General features: G+C 39.4%; 1 protein-coding gene and 1 long non-coding RNA gene across 16 annotated transcripts in view; one reads left to right on the top strand and one right to left on the bottom strand.

Moving 5' to 3' along the window:
* Chl1 (cell adhesion molecule L1-like) overlaps positions 1 to 21,907 on the top strand; it is a 222,455-nt gene that overhangs the window by 163,079 nt on the left and 37,469 nt on the right. For all 15 annotated transcript variants that reach the window (XM_006505473.3, XM_011241198.3, XM_006505467.3 and 12 more), the window contains 6 exons: positions 1,311 to 1,495; positions 9,486 to 9,617; positions 16,554 to 16,694; positions 17,904 to 18,015; positions 19,359 to 19,525; positions 21,675 to 21,840. In XM_006505473.3, coding sequence (XP_006505536.1) covers positions 1,311 to 1,495; positions 9,486 to 9,617; positions 16,554 to 16,694; positions 17,904 to 18,015; positions 19,359 to 19,525; positions 21,675 to 21,840 — 903 coding nt within the window. The remainder of the gene's footprint in view (positions 1 to 1,310; positions 1,496 to 9,485; positions 9,618 to 16,553; positions 16,695 to 17,903; positions 18,016 to 19,358; positions 19,526 to 21,674; positions 21,841 to 21,907) is intronic.
* Gm52915 lies at positions 14,732 to 18,102 on the bottom strand. Its single transcript, XR_003956491.1, has 3 exons — positions 18,029 to 18,102; positions 15,828 to 15,929; positions 14,732 to 14,989 (listed from the first exon to the last, which is right to left on the bottom strand). It is a non-coding gene; the product is annotated as a predicted gene, 52915 (long non-coding RNA).

Raw genomic sequence — 21,907 nt, forward strand, 5'->3', positions numbered from 1 at the left:
CATTGATTTAATTCTTGGGGCTGGGCAGATAAGATAGCTCAGTGGTTAAGATCACTTGTTGATGACCTGACTTGATTCCCAGTACCCACATGGTGGTTCATTACCATCTGGAACTCCAGTTCTAGGGCGCCCAATGCCTTCTCCTGGCCCCAAGGTCATCAGACACGCATGTAGTGCATGTACATACATGCAGGCAAAACACTCATGAACATATAATAATAATACATTTTGAAAAATTATTATATACTTCCTGACCAATGGCAAGTTTGACCACAAGCATAAGACTATACCGTTAGGAAGGATGGACTCTTATGGAACCCACTAAGAAAACAATGTAAATTTGAATCTGATAAGTCTTATTTACCTTCTGGGAGCATTGGGTTTGATAGTGATTAAATGATAACAGTAATCCATGTCACCCTGAGATTGTTCTCAGTGTAGTGACTAGAAACCAGAAATATGGTAAATATCAGAATTATGTGCTTTCCAATCCTGTAGGAGGAGAAAAAATAAGTTGTCTGCCACTTAGAGTTGCTTATCAGCAACACGATGAAGTCACAGTTTTCATTGGATGTCACTTTTCCACTCTCATTTTTATGAGAAGGGGGTTTTCCTCACATGTTGGCCCTAGATTCTGTTTCCCTTCATTGTGAGGCACGTGGTAAGGTAATCCTTGCCTTTTGTATTGCTTTTGTTTGTTTTGATCTTGTGAAGCAATCTCCCAAATGCTCCGGAATTAGGGAGATTCCGGGTTCTTGTCTCCTTCCCTCTTTCCGCAGAGCAGGAAATCAAGGTCTGTGCTGGGCACTCCAAGCTGTCCTAAAGTGAAAGAGCTGCTCCTCCACCCAGCCCACGCACTTGGCTCCACTCCTCAGCCACTCTAGCCAAAATTGGCTTCATTAGGATTCAAGGGGAAATTGTTGCCTGCCTCTGCTGGCTGCAGTGCCATGGTGTGGGAAGTCGCACAGGGAAAGGAGCTGTTGCTCTCTGACCACCACGGGGAGAATTTCACACCTGACAAATACCTTGTGATATTATTTCTCTGGACTTCAGTTATCCATTTTGCATACAGCTTCATTGATTCAGCCCTCACGTAGACTTAGCCTCCTTCCAGAACGGAAAAGATTCCTAGGGAGTAGACCATTAAAAGAGCTTATGATGAAACACGCTTATTCAAACTTGATATGTGTCCATTGGTAAGGCTGATAAAACTTCCTGCATATGTAAACTCAGCATGATAATAGGTACACCATGAGATATTACTTATAATTGACATTTACTTATCTATTCATTAATTATATTTCTTGCAGACCAACTCCACATATCCAGTGGAGCAAACCAGGTAGTGAATTACCAGAGGGAAGAGCAACAATTGAAGTTCATGAAAAGACATTGAAGATAGAAAACATCTCCTACCAGGATAGAGGAAATTATCGCTGTACAGCCAACAATTTGTTGGGGAAAGCCAGTCATGATTTTCACGTCACAGTAGAAGGTACGCCTTCCATGAGGATTTATGTTTCTACTTCGGAGTAAAAAAACAAGTGCATGCCATCACAGACCTTTGCTTCAACAATGCAGGTGTTAAAGCTGATCATTAGCTTGCAATTTTAGTTGTAATGTGGGCACTGAGTAACACTACACTTAATTAATCAGTCTTGTAATTTATCACCCCAAACCATATGGAAGGCATAAATGTCAAGAAGACAGCTTAGTCTCTAAACATACACCACCTCCATGGCCAGTTTAAAATGTCATTAAACCTAGCCTCCTGTAAGGTTTTATTGCATGAAATGGTTTTTATTATAATGCACACATGATGCTCATAAATAAGGTCATGTTTGTGAAATCAAACATTACTGCAAGGACCCTGGAAGGAGGTGGGGAGTGCTTGCTAATCTTGCCACTCAGTTTCTGTGTCTGTGATCACAGTCAGATGAATCGTCTTACATTTTTCCTCATTCGAGCCTTTTTTTTGTTCTGTACCCTGGTACTCAATACATCACTTAGAGTATGTATGAAGAGACCACATGGTGCAAATACTAATACTTTTTATCAAATAGTACCAAATATATTACTTTCATCTTCTAACCATAAAAACTGAACTCTTTTGATCAACTGAGATTTTCTGCCATTTTTTTTTATGAAAGGGGATAACATTTGAAATGTAAATAAAGAAAATGTCTAATAAGGAATGTAAAAAAGAAAGAAAGAAAGAAAGAAAGAAAGAAAGGAAAGAAAAGAAAGAAGGAAGGAAGGAAGGAAGGAAGGAAGGAAGGAAGGAAAAGGAAAGAAAGAAGAAAGGAAGGAAGAAAGGAAGGAAGGAAGGAAGAAAGAAAGAAAGAAAGAAAGAAAGAAAGAAAGGAATTAATTTGGTGATGATGGCATTACTCTCATGAGTAGCATTCACAATAATTAGATATCCAGGCTGTGGCTGCAGTGCTGGAGTTGAGGTTGCCTGATCTTGCTGTAAATTTGATTGACACAGACTCCTTCCTGAGGATCCAGTCACAACCAGGCTTTCTCTCTGGGGTTGAAGTAACTGTGGCAATAAGATAATGCAGTAGTCACTCTCTTGGACCTTTGTACTTAGTGCTGTGTTGGCTTACCAATGGAGGATGATTGTCTCTCCCAGGCTGCCAGTTCATGAACTAGAACTATAGGGTCTCCATTAATATTCAGATAAAGTTCTCTTTTAAAGCTTCATTCTGTGCCAGAAGCATGTCCATGGTGGCCTTTTGTTTTAATTAGTGGAAGAGAAAAGAGTTCCAAAGGCAAATTTCACTCACAAGTAAATGTTTCAATAATTGACTGAGTCAAGTCTGTTTGGACTAACACAATTTCTCAGCCCTTTCTATACTGTTTTCTTAGTTAAGGAAAGAACAGGAAAATTAAAAGGGAGGAATTTGTTTTGTTAGGATCAACAACGCAAATCTTTTTAGAACAGAATACAATGTTAGATATTAACATCAACATCTATCGATAATAATATATTCCTCTGACAATAAGTTATTCAAAAAGACATTTAGGGAAATTTGAAAGATCGCACTATAATTTTAGACATCAATTGACACTTGTCTATAATTTTTCCTGCATCTTTTGATGGAGATATTTTCCCTTGCCCCTGGTGCCTCTCTAGCACACACACACACACACACAGACACACACACAAACACACACTTGAACCACACATACATAATTATTAGCCGCTTCTAACCCTGAGTTGCTGACTGTTAGAAAATCCTTCCAGATGGCTGCTGCGTTGCTACGGTAGCTGAATATTTTAACAATCTGGCCTCGGTTTTCTTGACTATTAAGACTAAAGCTTTCAAAAAGAACTGCAAATGTTGCAAAAAATATTATACTAGTAAAATTATTTATGCAACTTAAAATGTTGACTGTAGGATTCCAAAGGGATATAGGTTTCTTGAACAAATTATCTCCACTATTTATAAAATAGCTATTAGTGGTTCCGAGATGTAAATATTATTTTTATTAAGAATATTGAATAATTTCACTTTAGTGAGAAAATAGTAAACATACACTCAGAAGCATGTTTCAGTCTCCTCACACCTGTGTGGGAACAGTTGAGCATCATCAAGAAGTGTTTTTCTCCCTAGAGGGTGAAAGCAGTAGCTATAAACAGCACTAATTATCAGGAGATCAGAGGCTGTCTTTATTACATTTTCTTTGTCTTCTTCTATTTCCCTCTTCATTTTCATTCTTTTATTTAGAAACCCAAATTTCTAAATCAGGACTGTCATGTGGCAGAATAGCAGTTCTCTCATGTATTTTGATTTTCTAGTCCATTGTGAAAATATCCCGTGTGGCTATGCACAAACATAGTTTGTACTCTAGCCTATCTGTCATTTTTCATCTCTATTCTGAAACTCAGGTTCCATCAACCTGTACATTAAGCTAAAGTAACCTAAATATGTAATCAGGTTGCAACTCAAATACTATATCTTGTATGTGAAAAACAGCTGATATCATCATTAGATGTTACTATAATTTCTGGGCACCTACATTATGGATTATTATATATACAGTCACAATTAAGAACCAGTGAAAAGGCCCAGTGGCAAAAGGGGCTTGAACTATATCTTTGGAATCTACATTAAAATAAAAGGAGAGAACTGACTCTCTAAAACTGTCTGCCCCAGGTACACCATAGTATGGATACACTCAAATAATAATTAATAATAATAGAAATAATAATAGTGCCTAAGAATGTCACATAAAACATCATTTCAGACATCAGTATATCAGTAACACTTAAAGTGATAAGAAAAGAATGAAAAAAATGCCCCACCAACAATTTTTATGTTGCCAACTTTGGAATAATTTTAGACTGTTCAATTTCAGAAACATAATATAAATAATCTTGCACACCTATGCAGTCCTTAATATTATCCAGGGTACCCTGCAGTATCTAAAGTCACACACTGAAAATCAGTCCAGTCCAATTTCTGATAGCATGATTTCCTTATTTTGAATCAATGAACTCATTCCCAAGAAGTTGGTAGAATGTTGACCTACTGTGCACAAAGCCCTTGGTTCAGTCCCCAGCACCACAGAAACAGGGTCTGATGGTTCCGAGCAATTGGGAGGTGGAGGCAAGAGGATCAACAGTTTATGATCATCTTAAGCTATACAGGAAGCAGAAACCTGCCTGATGTAAATGAGACATTGTTCCAGGAAAATCAAGAGTATAAATATTAAGTAGCCCTCTGTGATAAAAAAATTTACTAAAAATGTTCACTATGTTAGATGTTTGTTTCATAGACACCAAATTTCCTGTTCTGTTTGGTTTTTGGTCACATAGCAAACATTTTCAGCTTGCTTATAATGTTGTCAGGATTCATGCTTAAACATTACCATTTTGGACATTATAAATTGAACTTATCATCTTGCATTTTGTTTCTTATTATGATTAACTGGGTGAAGTTATAGTGGAAGCATGTTTATCAGCTAACACATATCTCAGGCATGTGGAGAAAAGAGTGGGACACCACGGCTTCTTCCCCTGCTTTACTTGTCTTTTCTTTTATGTTTGGTCTCTTCTCTAACCCCTTGACTAGAAATTACTCATCACACAGTTGTGTGATGAGAGCCTTTGGAAACGTATGCTGATTCTCTGGCCTTGCATCTCAGCCACTCTAAGTTTCTTATCAAACTCATGTCCCCTGGCTCATGACAACCCAGTATCAGTGAAATAAATAATATGTTCATTAAATCTATGTCTTGGGATACTGGATGACCCGAGAGTGAAGATTATTTCCCATCCAAGATGCTTTAGGTTTTGTTTTGCTTCTTATGTCTATTCTACTGAAGTCTTCTTTTACTAAGTTCTACTTAAAAGCCCACCATATACATCTATTTGGAGACAGTTGGAACCAGGAAGAAACAAGACAGCAAGCTTCAACCCTAGCTCTCTAGCGATCACTGTTCTAGGACTCTGTGCTGACTTCAAGATTGAACTCCTAAAGAGTCAACTAGCAAAGTCAACAGTGAGAGTCTCAGCCTCAACTGTATTCAATAGTCATAGGCAGGTATTAAGTCTTTCTCAAGTTTCATGACAATGTTTACAGCTGTTCAGGACCAGAAACTTAAGGGGGGCAAAGGAGAGAATCATCTACGTGAATGTGGAAGTGTTTTTAACACTTATGAAGAAGGACCAAGCTAATGTATAGGGATGGTTGCTGTGAACTACAAAATACTTGAAACTTCCTACATCAGTTGATAAATATAGGTGAGGAGAGGAGAGGTTGGAAAGGCAAAGACTCAACTGGACAGCTGAACTCACCTTGATTCCTAGTTATCCTGCATGAGATGCCTGTCCATGAGGACTTCCTCTATAGCTTTGCATGTCTCTGTTGTTTCCCCAGAGGCTCTGTTCTGAGATTCATGGATTGGCAAGAACAGGAAATGAGAATTCTTTCTCTGATGACCCTGAAAAAGATTAGATGAATTCTCTAAAGCTCAGTATTATTTCCATAAGGTCAAAGGTTAGATGAAGCAATACCTCACCCCTTCATTTGATTCTTACAGTAATATCTCTTTAATATATGTGTGCAAAGGTATATATAGTCATACCAAAGGTTAATGAAATTCGTAGACTGAAGATAAGGATTGGAAAATTGATTTTTATTATACAGGAGTAATAATATTTTCATTACAGGATCTTTATTTCTACCTGCTTGGAAAGGAACGGTCATAGTTTCTACTATAATCATTATGGCTCACATATTCATGGGGATGTATCCCCTGTAACTTTCACATATTGAATTTTGTTGTTATGGTTGCATAAAAAGACTGAGAAAAAAATTTGAAAAGTTAGATGTCTCAGCCGTTAGGAGCATTCGGTGCTCTTCCAGGGGACCTATGTTTGGTTCCCAACACACATGTCGAGCAGGTAGCTATACCTGACACATAAACAAAATAAGCCTTTAAAAATACAATGTCATATAGGCAGTCTTCCTCTTCAAAAGGTCACTCAGTTTCTAATTTAGACCATTGTACTTTATGTTAAGGAATTCAATACGTTTAGAGTAGTCTATTATAAACGCAGGCGTTTAACATGAAAACTAACAACTGAGCCCATACCCTGTTGGGAGATTCTATAGGTATGCTTCTTTTCTTTTCTTTTCTTTTCTTTTCTTTTCTTTTCTTTTCTTTTCTTTTCTTTTCTTTTCTTTTCTTTTCTTTTCTATTCTTTTCTTTTCTCTTCTCTTCTCTTCTCTTCTCTTCTTTTCTTTTTTTTCCTTTCCTTTCCTTTCCTTTCCTTTCCTTTCCTTTTCTTTTCTTTTTCTCTCTCTCTTTTTTGGAGCTGAGACAAAAGGATGGACCATCGAGAGACTGCCATGTCCAGGGATCCATCCCATAATCAGCTTCCAAACGCTGACACCATTGCATACACTAGCAAGATTTTATCGAAAGGACCCAGATATAGCTCTCTCTTGTGAGACTATGCCGGGGCCTAGCAAACACAGAAGCAGATGCTCACAGTCAGCTATTGGATGGATCACAGGGCCCCCAATGGAGGAGCTAGAGAAAGTATCCAAGGAGTTAAAGGGATCTGCAACCCTATAGGTGGAACAACATTATGAACTAACCAGTACCCCGGAGCTCTTGACTCTACCTGCATATGTATCAAAAGATGGACTAGTCAGCCATCACTGGAAAGAGAAGCCCATTGGTCATGCAAACTTTATATGCCCCAGTACAGGGGAACACCAGGGCCAAAAAGTGGGAGTGGGTGGGTAGGGGAGTTGGGGGGGTATGGGGGAATTTTGGGATAGCACTGGAAATGTAAATGAGGAAAATACCTAATAAAAATATTTTAAAAAATATATTTTCTTTATATACATTTCAAATGCTATCCCAAAAGTCCCCTATACCCGCCCTGCTCCCCTACCCACCCACTCCCACTTCTTGGCCCTGGCATTCCCCTGTACGGGCACATATAAAGTTTGCAAGACCAAGGGGCCTCTCTTCCCAATGATGGCCAACTAGGCCATTTTCTGCTACATATTCAGCTAGAGACATGAGCTCTGGGGGTACTGGTTAGTTCATATTGTTGTTCCACCTATAGGGTTGCAGACCCCTTTAGCTCTTTGGGTGCTTTCTCTAGCTCCTCCATTGGGGGCCCTGTGTTTCATCCAATAGATGACTGTGAGCATTCAATTCTGTATTTGCCAGGCACTGGCCTAGCCTCACAAGAGACAGTTATATCAGAGTCCTTTCAGCAAAATCTTGCTGGTATATGCAATAGTGTCTGGGTTTGGTGGCTGATTATGGGATGGATCCCTGGATATGGCAGTCTCTGGATGGTCCATCCTTTCGTCTTAGCTCCAAACTTTGTCTCTGTAACTCCTTCCATGGGTGTTTTGTTCCCTATTCTAAGGAGGAATGAAGTATTCACACTTTGGTCTTCGTTCTTCTTGATTTTTTTGTGTTTTGCAAATTGTACCTTGGGTATTCTAAGTTTCTGGGCTAATATCCACTTATCAGTGAGTGCATATGAAGTGACTTCTTTTGTGATTGGGTTACCTGACTAAGGATGATGTCCTCCAGATACATCCATTTGACCAAGAATTTCATAAATTCATTGTTTTTAATAGCTGAGTAGTACTCCATTGTATAAATGTACCACATTTTCTGTATCCATTCCTCTCTTGAGGGACATCTGGGTTCTTTCCAGCTTCTGGCTATTATAAATAAGGCTGCTATTTCTTTTATCACATAGATTTGCCAGAATTACCTGTTTGTATGTTTTTTCTTACCCCTTAATAAATTTAATTTCCCATGTAATCACCTTTCTTTCTTTTACTAAAATCATTTAAAAGATATTTTCACTTTATATATGTTCATATCTTTTAAAAAGTTTCTTTTTTTAATCAACACAAAAATCCATAGTTCTTGCAGGGAAATGAGCAGGCTAAAGTTGATGGGAAATACTACTTTAAAATTCTATTAAGTCACTTCTGAGATTAATTATCAATTATGCACATGGGTCTGAAGAAATGGCTCAGTGGTAGGAGAGCACCAGCTGCTATTTCAAAGGGCTCTGGTTTAGTTCCCAGCGTCTACATGGTAGCTCACAGCACTATGTAACCCCAACCAAGAAATCTGATGTCGTCTTCTGTCCTCTATGGGTATAAGGTATCCAAGAAAGTGCAACATAGCTATATATGTTGGCAAACAATCACAACAACAAAAATAATAATATTCATGCATCCTTCTAGTCTTATATTCACTGTTGTCATCGTGGTGCCCTGATGGTGACAAGATGTGACAGTAACGTGTGCAATGAGAACACTTGTCTTGCTCTGTTCTGAGACTCCATTTAGAGTTACACATTTGAAGTTTTGTGCATCAAGAGATGAAGATCATCTGTCCCTAGTTTTACTGCTTTGCTTCCAGTGATAAATGTCAAATGTTCTCAGGATCCCGTTCTGCCCCTTTGCAAGAAGAACATCTCTTGCAAAGCAAATTATGTTTTCCAACTTGATAAGTTATGCAAATTGCTATACATATGACATGTAAATGCTAGAGTCAATAATCAAGGAACAAGGTCTCACAAATTTTACTGTTGTTTAAAAAGCTCTCTGAATCTATTTCCTGCATAGCCCCATTTTCAGCTACTTCGCTTCAGCCTGAAAAGAAAGAGCAGCCAGCCCTAAATGAGTTCCCATCTGCTTAGCCCTCCCTCATATTTCAGTAAGATTAATATATACAGCTAAGACAGCTGTATATTTCTGGTATGCAGATTTATATACATGTTTAGAGTGTAATGTAAGCACACACACACACACACACACAAATACAGCCATCTTGCTTTGTAGAACCTATTCCACAGTTGCTATGGAATACTTGGTAGTGTCTGCCCTCTGCTGGTTAAGGGTAGAAATGCAGACCTGTTAACGTCGTCGCATCTCTGGCTATGCAGAACCCTTCTGGAAATTTCTTTGTTTTGTCTTCAGAGCCTCCACGCTGGAAAAAGAAGCCTCAGAGTGCCGTGTACAGCACGGGGAGCAGTGGCATCTTGTTGTGTGAAGCAGAAGGCGAACCTCAACCCACAATCAAATGGAGACTCAATGGCTTGCCGATTGAAAGTGAGTTAAAAACAACCTAACAAAAGGCCTGAGAATGACATGCTAGGGAATACAGCAGTTGAATGGGATCACATCTGATCACAGTTTGGGGATGTATGAAGTAGATGGGCTGGGCTGTGTTAGCATAATACAGTGCCAGAAAATCACCAGGTGATTCTTTATTGGTAATTTGATTGATGACAACCAACACATGGATAGTGTTTATGGATATACTAAGTTAATTATATTATTAGATAGATAGATGGATAGATAGATAGATAGATAGATAGGTAGGTAGATATTGTTAAATATAATTATTTGTATAATTAAGTAATGACTGAATTAGGAAGAGGATTAATATACACCAACCCTTGCTCCTGCCCTTGAGAAGGAATGATAGAGTAACCCAGGAGAGGAAAGTTGAAAGTTGATATTTCTTGCACCCTTACAACATCCTCAATCCTTAACTCTGCCCCTGCCCAGAATATTTATTGTTCACATTTTATCTCCATGTTGTGGCCAGGACACATGTGATACCCAAAGCTATACATGACACAATAGCTCCCTGGCTGCTGTTGACAACACTAGAACATCCCCTTGAATCTTGTCCACATTTGTTGGCCACAGAGAAACAGAAATGAACCAGGCCTGGGGGCCAGATTCCTTACTGCACCAGTCTCCAAACCCTAGAGGTTTTCATTTGAACCCAGAGCTGAGGCTATTTTGAAGCTATTTGTTCAGGCAGAAGGTCAGAACCTATGTTAAATGTTATGTTCTGCTTAAGTAGCTCCATGGAGGAAAAGATAGGAAGTGCAGGTGTAGGGTCCCCATTTATTTATTAGTCATGGTTCCACGTATTATCCATGTCTCCTTGTGGTTCATAAACCAAAGTCATCACTGGGCTGCAACTCTTCCCAGGTCTGTGGCCTCGAACTCGTCACTGGATCATCTTAGCGTGGGTTTTCCAAGCTGCAAAATGGAAGCAGTGGTAGTTGGTAGTGTTTGAAGGAGATTAATTAGCCAGCTACCTAAAGTCATAATTTATCTGTGGAGTTCTTGGATGGTTTATGAACTCTGGAGCCGCACTGCCTGTGTTTGCATGGTCATCCTAACATTTGCTAACTGTGGGACTGGGAATGGAACTGTGCCTCTTAAAACCTGTTTTGTTTTGTTTTTCATAAATAAAACAGAGATGAAAATAGCTGTGACTTGCGGGTTTGTTATGTTGCTTGAGAAAAGCACCATTCCTAGAATGGGTTGCACAGGATCTGGCTTAAACCATTAATTATGGGAGGTGGGTGCAGGAGGACGAGGAGTTCAAGTGCTTCTACTTGGATCACTCATCTAATACTAAAGTGCCTGTAGGGTGGGCCAAGGCAGCCACCTTTATGAGCTCTCAAGATTAAGGGGGGTCTCTGGCTTGTTCAGAGAAGATTCTGTTTCCAATTGACAGTGGTTAATATGGAGTCCTGTAACTGGGCAAATGCTGAGAATAATTGACAATGTGTCCTCAGCCATAAATGGGACATCTATATCCGTTTTGGAAGTTCAGGGAGTATTACAGAGGAGGGAGCTGAAGCAATATAAAAGCTGAGGGATGGAAGGAGTGGTAGGAAATGCTGTCTTCTGGACAGGAAGTAGCCATTGTACCTGTGAACTCACAGCACATATTTTAACTGCTTAAGATCTGTCCATCAAAACTCGGGCATTGGTGGGTGTGGGAGGTTTATGAGACATCAACCCGAGCTGAGAAGTTGTTGGTATTTGATGGATGCTATGAGAGAAAAGACATGTTTCTTTTGGTGTATGACAAGTGGCAGGCTGCATGCTTCAGTGGATAAGCCCTATGCAGCTACCGACAGCACTAATTGGATTCAGTGAGTTATAAAATGGCAAGAGAAGACATAGTTGTAAAGGTCATGTTGTTGAGAAATTCATACATAGGAAGTAGGTAGGTACTAAGGAGAGTGTAAAGTTCGAGATGCAGGGTAGATTTATGGTTATAAAAGTACATACTTCAAGAGATGAAAAGGGTGAGGAAGTAGGCTGCCATCAGATGTCTGTGAGTACTTTTGAAGTAGAGAGGAGAGAAAGGAAAAGACTCCCCAGGTATGTCTGGAGAAAAAATAAATAAATAAAAGGAAACAGAACTGATTGCCTTAAGTCCAGGGCATAAGGAAGGGCATGAGTCAGCTGGTAAAATCATTCACTAGATGCAGGCATCAGAGCATAGACAATGACAAGGCCTGATCAAGGTCTTGGGATTTTAATGATGACAGATGAGCAACCATATAGGGTTTTGATAGGAGAGGTTGAGTGAGAAATATTATGGTTCGTTTGTTTATGAGGTACTAGAGTTTGGACCACAGTTCCGATTGCCTGGCAAGTGCTTTACTACTGAGTTGTATTCCCAGCCCTTGTAATTTATGTGTTAAAGGAATTTTCTGGTCTTTGAATGCAGCCTCTAACTCTATGACTGCAAAAAGGTGACTGAAAGACACTAAGTCATCAGGCTAGACATGTTGTCAGGTAGTAGATAGTTCAAAGTATAGCCAACAGATTTGTTGGCAGATAAGACAGGAATTGCTGTATTTGCCAGTAACAGAGGAAAGACTGAAACCAGTCAGTCTGGTTGCAAACAAACCTTGCAGTTTGTACAGCTCCTGAGCACAGAATTTTTCCTATTACTTGCCACAGGGTCACTGTGTGGTGATGGTTTGACTAACAAAGGATTTAAAATCTCATTGGACTCATATTTCTAGGAAATCATATTCTTTGTGAATCTTATTTCAAAATTCAATAAAAGTGAATCCAGTGGTTGATTGTCCATGTAACCTTCTCTGAGAGATCATGCAGCATTTCCGAGAGCACCTTGGAAAAACAGATCTCTTTATTATTTACTTCTCTGACACAATGACAAGGCTCACTGGAATTACAGTATTTACTTGAAGACACAGCACAAGTAAATTCAGGGCTAGAATGCAGCATAGAAAAAAGAACAAGTTTGAATAGAAGATTCTCTGACTATATTGTCTTATTTTCATTGAACTTATGAAAGAGAAACATCTAGGAAGAATTATGAGAATATGCCAGGGCCAGTGTATTTTTGTAGGTAACTCTTAAAAGTTGTTTTCTTGAGTCTTTAGAACAATTCTTGTCAGAATCCTAGCTCTGAATTGAGTACTCTGTGGAGAGCATTGGTGGAGGTAAGACTTAGTCCTGTGAGAGAGTAGGGTTACTTTCTGTTATAACTTATTCCTATCTTGACTTGGAGTTACTCTGAGGCCTGAAGCTGCAGGCTATTAGAACTATTGACACTTGTTGCTAACAGCAGGTGGTTAGGTAAAAGATTTATTGCTAGCACTGCCTTCTCCAGTCAGACAGCCGGAAGCTTTTCACTAGTCTGGCTGGTTAACTCTGTGAACCAAAGCAGAAGGAAAGGAAGAGAATTAAGATGCTTTATATAAGCAAATACGTACAGACACATATACACTCATACATACATTTACTTTCACAATCTCATTCACACATTAACACATTCACATTTTTCCTGGGCTCAACCACCTGTCCAGATACTTCACAAATATTCATGCATTCTTACATACTTACACATATACCCCCATATACGTACAAACAGACATATACATTTGGATGGATGGATGGATGGGGTGGAGCTCCCAAGCCAAACCATTGAATCAACAACTTTATTCCCTTTCTCTGGCCTTTTTATACCTTCTTAGAAGAAAACAGGTCTTTAGAAAATTACCTCAGAGATAAAATGTTACATAAAATGCGAGTCTCAGAAGGATGTTGATAACAAGTTCAAAGCAGTGTTTCATTCTAATGTACTCAAAATAATGTCAAAGCAACACCTTTGGCTTCTTCCTTGGACATAATGTTTTTCCTTGAACACACATGTGTTCAAAGCCTATTTCTCTTTTTATTGTGATTATGAAAGCTCATTGTATGTCTTATGCAGCCTTTACTTTCGATTATGAGGAGTAGGTGTGTTCTATTCTTGATTCTAACTTTATTACATCTTTCTAGCAAAACAGCTAAGGCCATCTCTTAAAACTTTCGTCCTAAAATGATTTGAATCAAATCAGGAATTCTCTAGAATCATTAATTCATCTAAACTGCATTAATTCATGAATGTTCATCTTTATGTTGATCAGCAGAAAATCGGATCAGTAGGGTGGGCTAATGTCCAGGGACTGTTATATTAATTTCATAATGACAGGAAAGGCATATCAGCTGCAATAAGTAATCCTGAGGTGAAGTCTCTTTGGAACCTTGCTGTTGAGCTCATCCATCCCAGACCATGCAAAAACAGTGGGTCACCTCCAGGAAGGCCACCTGCTAACCTTAGCCTATCATAGATGGCTACTGACAAATTCTCTTTTGGCAATATATAGTGTATTGTTCAATGTATACCCTTTCCCAGAACAAGAGCTCATTGAGGGCTAGTTGCTTTTCATTTACACAGGATGATATGGTCTTAATTTTTCTTTTGCAATGCATTGTTGGTCTGAAGCTGAGACCAAGATGGGCCTGTGATGCAAGATGGTACACATTGGTGATAAGGTTAGCTCTGCCGGCCTTAAGTTCTGTGTAATAGTATAGGGATAAAGGATGAGATCAGTTACTCAGTGTCTCATGATGTCCTTTATGATTGGTCACAAATAACTTAGAAGCTTATCCATCATGTTAATCCTGAAGAGGTAGCTGATAAATTATCTCCAAGTTTTGTGTTATCTCTTTGATGTTGCTATAAAACATTACCAAAAATTCGGTAGCTTGAGCCTGTACAATTTTGCTGTTGCATAATTCTATAAGTTAGAGGGTCAGTGCAAGACTCACAGGAAGGAAATCAAAGTGTCTCTCTTCCTTACCCCTTCCTTCTTTGCCCCTCTCCTGTATTTCTCTTTCCATTGCCTTTAGAGTTATTACAGGCTGTCCATATCTTTTGCCCATGTCTCTTTTCTTCATCTATATGGATGACATCACTGTAACCGTGGCCATTTTCTCACTACTACACTGTTCTGTTTTTATACCCAAATAAGAGTTTCTGATATTCATGAAACAGTGTAGTTACATGGAGCCAACTTAAAAAACAATATAACTTCTCCATCTCAAAATCCCCAGGCTTACTTACACCTGCGTGGGTTTTTTGTAGGTGAGGCACACAGACATAGTTCTGTGACAGTCAGGAACCATTTTTCTGCCAACTGACAGGGAATGTTGATGAATAAATGTTATCCTTTATCCATATTTCAGATGCTTCCACAAATATTTAGTCACTTTTTAGAGATGCCTGCTCTTTAGAGTTTGAGAACACACTCCACATCTTCACAGACATCATGGTGGACTGGAAGAATGCACACATTATGATTCTAGTGAGAAAAAAAAGAATGGATAAAAATGTCTCCCAATATGTAGTAGTTCTTGTTTTCCCAAACAAAAAGTTTAATGGAATTGTTATTTTATATGATGGTAATACAAGAAGAAAGAAATTATTTATCTGTTTTAAACTAAATATTTTTTTTTGAATTGTTGTTCCTCCTCTCAACAATTCGAGCCCCAAATTATTTTTCTTTCTACTGCCTTTCTGTTGTGGCATAGCAAGTGTTTGGGATTGAGAGCCGGAATCTGTTGGATATTCATTTTTCTCTGAAACTGATGTTTACAAAGCCTTGCAAATGCTGATGTTACAGGTCATGAGCAGAGAGAGTGTTACAATGTGTGGGCCATATCCAATGGAATGCTTTAGCTCTTAGTAAGTGCACTAAAATTTCAGGTGCTCCAATTTCCAAAATATAGTTTCAGGATCAATAGTAATATATATACAATGTATTACATGGTTTCCCTCTAATTTTTGTTGCCCGCTTGCTCCTAAATTAAGAGATGCTTTAGTCATTATCATTCTTTAGTCATTAGCATTTTGCACAAATGCACACACACACACACACTTGGGCATTCGCACACACTCAACATATAAGTTGTTGAATCTGTTCTATATTTCCTGGGTAAAATATTTCTAGGATTAATGTCTAGTCCCAAACAGATTGAAAATGGAAACAATGTAAATGTAGTTCAACTGGTAAATAAAGGATGCCAGTGTGGTGCATGTATGCTATGGAACAGTATTCAACTGTTAATAAAAAGGAAGTATGAAAGTTGTGGGTAAATGATGTAGCTAGAAAATACAATATTTAGTGAAGTAACCCATACCTGAAAGACAGACTTCACTCATCTCTTATCCGTTGTCGCTAGCTCCAAATCTTCAAGGGTGAGTAAAAATCCACCAGAAACCACAGAGGAGAAAGGAGACCACTACACAAAAGAATAGAGTAGATAGATTTCATTGTTAAAATTTAGCACACTTGACAATTACTATGAAGAAAAAGAGGAGGAGGAAGAGGAAGGGAGGAAGGAAGAAGGATTAAGTCTTGGGAATTACATATTCAAAATGGCTAAATAATAATGCAAAGCATACAAAATTATAGCATAGATCCAAAAATAATAGAAAGGTGGGAAAGTGAACCGGTAAAAATGTTGCCCAGAGAGAAATCAGGGCCAGTTAGAGCCTATTGTTTTGCTCTGCACTGGTTAACAACTGGATGCAGATGATAAAGTGTATGAAAGTCAGCTCACAGTAGGACTCAGATGTCAAACAGATCACCTCCAATCATATTATGGTCACGGATAGCAATAGGGCAACACAGATTTTCACAATATTTATTTGAAACAATCATTTGAAAAGATGTGGCAAACGCAAAAGGGTCTGATAAGTCACCCGTGTAGATTTGAGCCAAATGTGAACATGACACCAGTGAACTATTGTTCACCCTAAATTGGTCTTAAAATATAGATACTGTATGACACATTTAATAAATGGTTCATAAATATTTTATATTCTGCTCTTTATCATACTGACAATTCTCTCTTCTCTTTCAGAACATCCATTTCCTGGTGACTTTATGTTCCCCAGGGAAATCAGTTTTACAAACTTACTGCCAAATCATACTGGTGTATATCAGTGTGAAGCCTCAAATATTCACGGAACCATTCTGGCCAATGCCAATATTGACGTTATAGGTGAGCACACCCAAGTTGTGGCTTCTCTGGCTGGTTTCTGAAGGAAAATCCTCAAAGTTATAGTTACAAGTACCTGCTTTTTTTGTGGTGTAGTGGTGTTAGATCCAGTGTGGGAATGTATGTGTTTGTGTTCGTGTGGAGACCAGAAGACAACCACGCGTATCATTCCTCAGGTACTATCTGTTGTCTTTTATAAAAAAGGAGAGCAAGGATATGTTTGATGGAGAGTGGTATGGTGCAATGGGAGGGTTGTCTCCCTTGGAGGGCCCATGCTGAGGGATGGGGAGGGGAGTTGGGAAGGGAATAGAAACAGAAGGAGCTGGAGAGGGAGAGGGAGATAGAGAGGGAGAGAGGGAGAAGGAGAGGGGGAGTGGGAGAGGGAGAGGATGAAGGAGAGAGGATGAGGGAGAGGAGAGGGAGAGGGAGAGGGAGGGAGGAGAGGGAGACGGAAAAGAAGGGAAGGGGGGGGAGGGAAGGGGAGAGAGGAGGGGAGGAGAGTGGAGAGAGGACTGGAGGAGAGGAAAGGCAAGTCAGTAATTCCTGAAGAGACAATGGGGAGGAAGAAGGAGAGAGAGGGAGAAAAGGGTCAGGGAGAGAACAAGAGTCAGAGCAGGTTCAGAGAGCAAGAGGGGGCCAATTAGCCCCTTTTATAGTAAGCCAGGCCTATCTGTCTGTTGCCAGGTAACTACTTTTGGATAGAGCCTAAAAGGAGTGCTAACACTACCTTTATTTTTGAGATGGTGTCAAGATCTAAAACTAAAACTTACCAAGTATGCTTTGATTGTCTGCCAGTGAGCCTCAGGGAATCCACTTGTTTCTTAACCCCACTGGCAAGATTACAAGGTTGTGCCTTTTTTTTTTTTTAACCTAGATTTTGGGTAATAAACTGATGCTTGTATATGTAGTTCTTTCAAGTTCTTCCCTGACGGAGTTATCTCTCTAGTCCAAAGTATCAACTGAATTTTGGACATAAAACCATGGGGAAGAAAATCAAAGCGTCTTTCGTTTTATTTATATTCATTGGGTCTAACGACGAAATCACTCTTTCAGAATGTGCTGACTTTGTATAATACTGAAATTCAAATATGTACCGAAATGTTCAGGAATCTTCCATTCTTTAGAATGGGCCAAGGACATAAAAATAAAAATGTGTTCTGTACCTAATGCTTGCAGAAAAGTTAAAACCTTATTTTTATTATTTTTGAGTAGATGTTATCCCACTGATAAAAACTAAGAATGAAGAAAACTACGCGACAGTGGTTGGCTACAGCGCTTTCTTACACTGCGAGTACTTTGCTTCTCCCAAGGCCACCGTGGTCTGGTAAGATGCTTACTGTTTTCTTAAGGAAATGGATGTGCGGGATTCCTGGGCCATCGTTTGGCAGCCTGAACTGCATCTGTGTTGCTCCAGAGAGCCAATGCCTATGAGAAATAAGGAAAGAAATTAAATTACTTGTCTCTCCTGAAAACACTGGCCAGAAGTCTAGGATTATTTTTTTTTCACATTAAGAAATTTACAGAGCCATTTGTGTTCATAAAGAAAACAAAGAATTAAAATGATTCCTAAGACAACTTTAATAATTGCTTTGTTTTTTTTTTTTTTTTTTTTTTTTTTTTTTTTTTTTCTATGATGGGTCTGTCTCTGGGTTGCTGTGGCCTCTGGGCTGTTTATCTTAACCTACACTCAATTACAAACAGGCTTAAGACTTAGGACATTCAATTTGATCTTAAAAGTGCTCCTGTTTAATTTAAACATATCGCCATAAGCATCTGCTGTGTTAGTTGCTTTACCGATAAAGTTTGGTTAGTTTACTGTGAAATCAATGCTCTGTTGCTTTCCAGGGCCTAGAGTAGGTCAGAAGTAGTGAGGTCAGGCCATAGAAATTCAAAGTTACAATTTGTCAACCAAATTGTGATGTTTTGCCCATTATTATTTGACTTTAACTTTTGATAATATTTGATAAAATTATTGTTCATCTTGATTGCTGAAACGCTTTTAAATTTTACATCTGAGGCAAGTTCCATACCATTCTCAGTCTCGTCCCCATCTTTTAAAACCTGTGCCGGCAGCCGGTTTGTCCTCTGAACTTGTGAGTGCAGGCCATCAGTCACTGTGAAATGTACAGGGTTAATCAGGCTGTGACAGGAAATGCGTGGAGAATGGATGGATGTGGAGGAAAATGAGCCTGGGGTTGATAGGGTAAGTGTAATGCATGTCCACAAGAGAGGCAAGACTTCCTGCCTTATAATATTTCTGAATGAGCAATGTCCCCCTAGGACAGCAGGAGGTTGGCAAGGTTCACTATCGGTTTCAATTACTAGCTTTCCTGTTTGCTAGCCCAGAGCAATCATTAACGAAAGAGTTCACTATAAATAAGCCAGAAAGTATTTATTAAGCTCAGAGGACACAGGTAAAGTGGTACTAGGAGTTACAAGACAGACAGAGGCAACAGTACAGGGAGGGAAATCGGTTTCCTTTAGCTATAGTCTGTTGGCCAGCTCTGATGGACATCCCAGATAGTTCAAAGAGAGAAAACTCTCTCCACAGGAACACTTGAGAAGGTCTACCGAGCGCCCAAAGAACTTGGAATTCTGGGTGATATCCGAAGCACACAAAAAATTGTGTCCCTATAAAAAAAATAACCCATATCTCCATCTGCACAGGGAAGTGGCTGATGAGACACATCCCCTGGAAGGTGATCGGTACCATACGCATGAAAACGGCACACTGGAGATCTACAGAACTACTGAGGAGGATGCGGGGTCCTACTCTTGTTGGGTAGACAATGCCATGGGAAAAGCCGTCATCACAGCGAACTTGGATATTAGAAGTACTGTTATTTTGCTTTTGCTTTCAGGGTTTCTCATAGGGGTCCAGTTGCTTCTTGTGTCCTCAGACGAAACAATGTCATTTAAGTTTGAGCACGTGGTGAAGTTTGCTCATTTCTCAAAAGCCCTTCCTTGCATTTCATCTCAAAGACTGTTGCTAGTATGGCAGGGTGTGATGTTCATGGATGTGTGACACCTTAGCGAGGGACTGTGTATCCTCAGTGGTAGATGACAGTCAGTATCTTACTTTTATTCTGTGTTTTATTTCAGTAGCAACCTTGAGATACTATCAAGTATGAGTGTCTGTCTGAGCATTTAACAAAATCATAGACATTCAATCTCAGGAAAACAAACAAACAAACAAGAGCAGCTTGACAGCTTGGGCAGCCTGTTCTGTTCTCCTTAAACCAGAAAAATCCTTGTCAAGCACCCACTCCTAATCAGCGAAGCTCTGGAAATCTGCTGATAGGTTCAGCCTTCACAGGCACTTTTATTTTAATAGCCATTAGTCTTTGAGCTTCATGGTTTTGATAGCAGTAATTGCTTCTACCCTAAATCATTGTGATCCCTGACTCATTCGCCAAGAAACTCCACAAGTACATGTTAAATGTTAAGAGTGTCTTCCCTTGTTGCTCTGCGAATGCCTCTGAGTGAGGAAGCAGATGCAGGGCCCCCTTTTGCAGGACTTACTGTCTGATTCCCCACGTTCATGTGGATAGCAAAACTATGCCAGGACTTCAACATTTTAGCTTGGATTTCTAAATTAATAAGAATATACCATTCCTGGGCATTATAGACCCAGAAGATGCCCAAACATGTAATAAGGACACATGCTCCACTATGTTCATAGCAAACTAATTTATAATAATCAGAAGCTGGAAAGCATCCAGGTGTTTTTCAACAGAGGAATGGATACAGAAAATGTGGCATATTTACACAATGGAGTACTACTCAGCTATTAAAAATGATGAATTCATAAAGTTCTTATGCAAATGGATAGAACTAGAAAATATCATCCCAAGTGAGGTAACCCAATTACAAAGAAGACACATGGAATGCACTCAGTGATAAGTGGATATTATCCCAGATACTTGGAATACCCAAGATACAATTCACAGACCACTTGAAGCTCAAGAAGAAGGTAGACCGAAGTGTGGATACTTTAGTCCTTCTTAGAAGGGGGAACAAAATACCCATTGGAGGAAATAACTGAGACAAAGTTTGGGGCAGAAACTGAAGGAAAGGCCACCCAGTAACTGTCCCACCTGGGGATCCATCTCATATATAGTCACCAAACCTAGACATTATTGTGGATACCAACAAGTGGTTGCTGACAGGAACCTGATATAGCTGTCTCCTGAGTGGCTGTGGCAGTGCCTGACAAATACAGAGGTGGATGTTCACAGCCCTCCATTGGACTGAGCACAGGGTCCCCAATGGAGGAGCTAGAGAAAGTACCTAAGGAGCTGAAGAGGTTTGCAGCCCCAGAGGAGGAACAACAATATGAACCAACCAGTACCCCTAGAGCCCTCAGGGACTAAACCACCAACCAAAGGGTACACATGGATGGACCCATGTCTCCAGCCGCATATGTAGCAGAGGATGGCCTTGTGGGACATCAATGAGAGGAGAGGCCCTTGGCATTCTGAAGGCCCCAGTGTAGAGAAATGCCAGGACAGGGAAGCAGGAGTGGGTGGGTTAGTGAGCAAGGGGAGGGGAGTTGGTATGTGGGGGGTTGGAAGGGAAATGAGGAAAGGGGATGAAATTCACAATGCAAATAAAGAAAATATCTAATAAAAATTTTTTTAAATCGACTAACTTGACAATTTTCCTTATAACATGGTTATATTTGTAAACACTACAAAATGAGAAATTATATTATTTTCAAATTCTAGAAACATTTGTTAGCTCATACTTTAGTTATTTACATTAGCAAACAATAGCAAGAAAATTTCCTAACTTGTTAATCGGTGCATGCACTTAAATTTTCTCGGGTTCAATGGTAGAATATAGTTATAGGACACATCTAATGTGGATGTGACAGATCATGACAATTTTGGTTGCTTGGGTTGCAGACAATTTAATAACAACATGAGCTGTGCTCTGTAGTTCTAATATCTTTGTTTTTTTCTAACTGAAAAAAAAATACAGATGCTACAAAGCTCAGAGTTTCTCCTAAGAATCCTCGAATCCCTAAATCACATGTGCTTGAACTATACTGCGAAAGCCAGTGTGACTCACATTTGAAACACAGTTTGAAGTTGTCCTGGAGTAAAGATGGAGAAGCTTTTGAGATGAATGGCACAGAAGATGGCAGGTAAGAACACTGCTGTGAAAAGACGTGTGTGTGTGTGTGTGTGTGTGTGTGTGTGTGTGTGTGTGTG

The sequence above is a fragment of the Mus musculus genome, chromosome 6 (assembly GCF_000001635.26).
Source record: "Mus musculus strain C57BL/6J chromosome 6, GRCm38.p6 C57BL/6J".
In the NCBI taxonomy this organism is placed as follows: Eukaryota; Metazoa; Chordata; class Mammalia; order Rodentia; family Muridae; genus Mus; species Mus musculus.